The 4,757-nt window shown below is 51.0% G+C and overlaps 1 protein-coding gene across 1 annotated transcript; it reads right to left on the reverse strand.

Annotated features, from left to right (window-relative positions):
- Positions 1–565: 565 nt before the first annotated feature.
- On the reverse strand, positions 566–3,134 carry BDP55DRAFT_640068 (fungal-specific transcription factor domain-containing protein). Its single transcript, XM_060573307.1, has 6 exons — positions 2,946–3,134; positions 2,862–2,874; positions 2,784–2,793; positions 1,843–2,730; positions 1,675–1,785; positions 566–1,623 (listed from the first exon to the last, which is right to left on the reverse strand). Exons 1-6 carry the CDS (start codon positions 2,998–3,000, stop codon positions 814–816), a joined length of 1,887 nt encoding a protein of 628 aa, XP_060436728.1. The 5' UTR covers positions 3,001–3,134; the 3' UTR covers positions 566–813.
- Positions 3,135–4,757: the final 1,623 nt, after the last annotated feature.

The raw sequence follows: 4,757 nt of genomic DNA on the forward strand, positions 1-4,757 counted from the left end.
CACCAAAACAGTCGAGACGGCAGCCGCTAAATTGGCCCACGAGAAGGGCTCAATGGTCAGCCAGGCCTTCCTGCAGTGCGGAATATCTATTCGGCCCGATGGCAGCCAGGTCGACGAGATCCGGATCAAAGACGTGCCCGCCGAGGCCATCGATTACACTGGGTGGGAGCTCTTCGACGTAGAAGCCCACATTGAGCAGGAGACGCTGCAAGAGGAGATTCCAGACTTCGCTGTTCTGAACGACGGGTTAGAGTACATTTTCACAGCAGAGGAAGTCCGTGATGGCATCAATGGGCAGTTCGTCGACCCGACAGTCCAACCGCCGTATGAATAGGGGCCCGTTGGAGGCAGTGGGCCAGGGGACAGTCAGGGGCTCGGTTGCTTACGTACGACTGCTTCCAATTGACACTTTTGCCCTTTTTGCCAATTCGACGAGAAAAGCTCAAAACCGACGAGAAAGCCAAAATAATTATTGAATTATATCAATTGTGGGTCCGGCCTCGACGGCGAGCTCTCATTGGTCAGATCGATCGAAATGTTAACCTACGCCAAAAATAGGTGGCGGCCGCATTTAACCACTTTAGGCAGTATTACGATTCTGCCATAGCGCTAGCAGGGCTGGCACGGGCTAGCGCAAGTTCGAGTTGCTCGAGTTTCTACGGTATCTATCATAACATGTATTGCCCTTAAACGACCATATATCAAAACAAGGGTCCCGGAAAAGGCCAGGAGCAAGGGTCTCCCCAGACTTGTCCGTCTCCGTCTCCGTCCCCAAATCCCCGGACCGGACTCTTGTACGAAAGTCACTTCCATTCAACCAAACACAAGTCCAAACTTCATGCTTGCCGCCACTTGCCTCCACAAGTCTGGACAGGCCTCAGAACCCACCTGCTCCTTGCCGTAGGCTCGCATGTCCAACCTTCTCCACACGTCCATGACAACAGCCCACGGCTTTTCCGTGTCAACCACACCCTTCTTGCTGCCAAAGGCCGTGAATGCCTGACGCACCAGGCCTCGGTCCCTGCTGCATATGGCATGACAAGCAGAGAAGAAGAGAGGCCACAAAATGGAGAGTCCTGACCCGCCGTGAGATACCGACGCTGCACAGTGCCACAGAGCGGCCTGCGTGTGTTTCTGCACTAGGCCATGTGATGAAGGGTACTCCGAAACGGTACTGTATAGGAAGACCAGGGCGCTTTGTCTGTATGCCAGTGCCGTGCTTGTGATCCACCGGATGTTGGCAAGCTCCGCTTCTGATGCACTTTCGGGGCCGTCGACGATGCGGTTAACGAGAGAGAAGCCTGGTGGCAGTGTCGGACTCCAGGACTCCAGAGCTCCCTCGATTGCTTTATATGCCGTCTGATACTCGGTACGGAGGACGGCGAACTTGGAGGTTTGCCCTGTCGCTGTGGCGGCCTGAAGCTCGCGTTTCATCGCCATAAGCTCCGCAAGGCGATACAGAGTGGGCCAAAGATCATCGGCCATGCCTAATACGGGGTCGATTACACCAGATACGAAGGGCGATGGCGGGCTACTCGGCGAGTAGGCTCGACATGAGGGAGCTGCAAAGACGGGGGACGAGCCGTTCGTCAAGGCATTGAGCACATCGAAGTAGCGAAATACCTGCCTCATGTCAAAGATATTTCGCATAAAATCTCCACAGTCCCAGCTTACCTGTTCGAAGAACGCCACACTTGCAGGCTTAGGGGATGGCATGGCACCAATGATGTGACGTGCGCCCTGGAGATGATTATACACCACTTTATCCGAGCTCCGTTGTAACACCTACGCTGCCAGTAAGTTGATGCGTCAAGCACAAGTTGACAACAAGTCTTCTCTTACCAGATCGTATTGTATAAGTAGAATTATTGTCGCTAGAGCTTCTTCAAATCCGTCGCCATCCTCAATGATCGCAGAAAGACCAGCAACCGCTCTTTCATGGAAACACGCAGATCCCTCCGTAGTCTCGAGACCAGCATATTCACGATGAGCGCTGGCCAACGCGTATATCGCACTTCGGACGGCGGAGCTTCTGTGCGAAAGAGAAAGAATATGTTGCTCGAAGGGGTTTGCGACGCCATCTACGAACCCCATTGTCGGTAGCATAACTTTGGAGTAGTGATCTAGCAAGCCGGTATCCTCTGGACAATCGGGAGTGGCGTGGTAAGGCGGCGGTAGAAGGTCCAGCAAGGGCGGAGATGCGGTTGACCAGGGTTGCTCGTTCCAAGATATATTGAAACTGGCGCTGAAAAAGGAATCTTCTACCGGTTGTTGGAAACTCTGTTCTACAGTCGCAAGAGAGAGTGGGAGGTGAACGTCAGCTGACTTCTGACAGCCCAGATCCGCCATCAGCTTGAAGCCGTCTTCATAGGGTTGCGGGGCCTCGTAGCCAAAATCGTAACTGCCTGTATCGTCGAGGTCTTCGGGAAAGGCAAAGGCAGAATCGATCGAAGCGGAATAACTACTCTCTACTGCCGACGTTGGAGAACGAGTCTCTTCTGCACCTAGTTGAAAGACATCGGGTGGGGTGACGATATTCGTATCTGGACTTGTCTGACAGTTCGTGTTGCCCGTTGGGCTATTTGAGTCGTCTGATGCCATGGAGTCTTGAGCATCTACCAGCCGGGCCGAGGTTCTTCTCTTCCTCTTCTTTATAGGTTCATAGGTACAGACTATGCCAGCCTGCACACAACGAAGACATTGTGGGCGTTCTTCCGAGCACTTCTTTCTCTAGCGAGGTATTGGTCAAAGATTCAAATCCTAGACGGGTCAAGATGACCAACCTTGTCACGACTACGAGGTGTTCTTAGCAAAGTGATTACTCAACGTGCAATAACATGAAAGCTCGGATATAGACTCACCAGTATTTGCACCCTATTGCAATCACGAAGCCCTTGTCAGAAATCTCGAATCCAAAGCTTTCGTGGTAGAATCATCATACGAACCTGCTCTGGACCGAGTTTTGATCGGCCGGGGACGAATAGGCTGGGTGACGAGCATTATGCTAGTAGAACCAGAGCTCTGCGGAGTGATTCAAAAGATGACTTTGAGAATAGCAAGACGGAGGCTTAATAACCTTCCCGTCACATCAAAGTTGCATCAAATGCCGGTAATGGGTCGCAGCAGAAACTTGCAGCAGGAAAAACAAGTGATAATAGACCATCACAGAGCAGCAGAGGCGATGGTATTTCAGCGAGCCACACCCCTGGCCGACATGGTTCCCCAATTTACCCCAGCTTCCATGAGGGGAAAAGATGCGAGGGAGCTAACAGGAGACTCTCGACAGATTTGGAGACGTGCCGCACGCCCAGAGCCCACGGCAAAATGCCGAACAACACCGGGCTCCCGCACCCTACCATCAAGACTACGACCGAGCCCCTGGAGTGACCCCAGAAAACGTTGCAAACTAAAAGACTAGACTGTGCAGCCAGCAAATTAACCGGTCATTCTTCCATCATCCTGGTGATCGGTCCAACTTGAACGAGTGAAATTTATGGGGTTTGACGAGCGTTTGTGGGGGAAGATGAGAGCGGTTGGTTGTGAGGAGCCCCCCCGCCCGCCCGCTTCGCGACATCTGACATGCAAGGGTCGAAAACACACCATCCTGGCCCTTTCGCCAGTCACGATGCGGCAGGTGGCTTTTTCGTCACTCCCATCATCCGATCGACCGTTGAGTTACATGCCTCGAGACGTTTTGATGATCTTAGGTTTGCCACCGGAGCCAAGCGCGTCGTGGAGGGGTGGAGGGCCAATGTGGTAACGGGGCAAGCCCTCGCTCTGCAACGCGGATGGTTCAGGAAAGAGGGAGGTATGCTATGAATGTCGACATCGCTTCGAAGCGAAAGATTCAGAAAGCTCCTGACCAGTGGTGCAAAGAGCTCAAATGGTTCTAAGCTCATCGAGCCTAAGAATGAGAGGTGTTGGACAGTGTTACCCCTAACGTGGTGTGATGTGATTCTAGTTGGTGATCTGAATCTCAACGTGGCTGATGACGGCGGAAAATGGCTTGACACAGTACGTAGCCTAAAGCGGCATATATCTCGCCTGATTGGCCCTTCTGGTGAGAATGGATCTAATCCGGAGCAACCCAAGTCTCGGCTAAACCTGCTGTCACATATGCTGAGCCACAGATGCACATACATCGAACTGAAGTGTCATCTCTATCTGATATCAGTCAAGAGGCCGGATATACTGGCGATGTTGTCAAAGTTGCAATACTAGCAATGTCTTACAAGTTGTGAGTTCTTGCCTTCCAAACACGTGTTGGTTGATCAATTGAAATGGAGAAGTGCGTCTGTTTCAAGTTTCAGTAACTTTTTTCTGTCATGAACTACTTCTGGGCATTTGTTAAAGAAGACTCATGTCCCTATTACCGTATACGCCTTTGCGGTGTTTCTCCAAATCAACTCCTAGAATAACTTTTCATTCATAGAAATAAGGTTGACACATCTACCATAACTTCTAATTTGTCATTACTCTCCATGAATGTATGTGCGAATGTACTTCTCCAATTCGCACTCGATGGGATATCCGTTGTGATATTCATGTTCCGACAGCCGCAATAGGATCATAATCACACCAAGCTACCCTGGCTATCTACGTGATTTCAGATGTCCAATTTCTCGTCTTTCAAGTGCGCGAGATTTGAATTGAATATGCAGTTCTATCTTTACAAACCAGACAGATAATGAAGTGCCCCTTGAGGGATTGGATGTGGAATCTCGTGAGCAGATGTGCGTAATAGACGTATTAAGTTT

This window comes from Colletotrichum godetiae (genome assembly GCF_030913485.1).
Source record: "Colletotrichum godetiae strain CBS 193.32 chromosome Unknown BDP55scaffold_1, whole genome shotgun sequence".
NCBI classification, from domain to species: domain Eukaryota; kingdom Fungi; phylum Ascomycota; class Sordariomycetes; order Glomerellales; family Glomerellaceae; genus Colletotrichum; species Colletotrichum godetiae.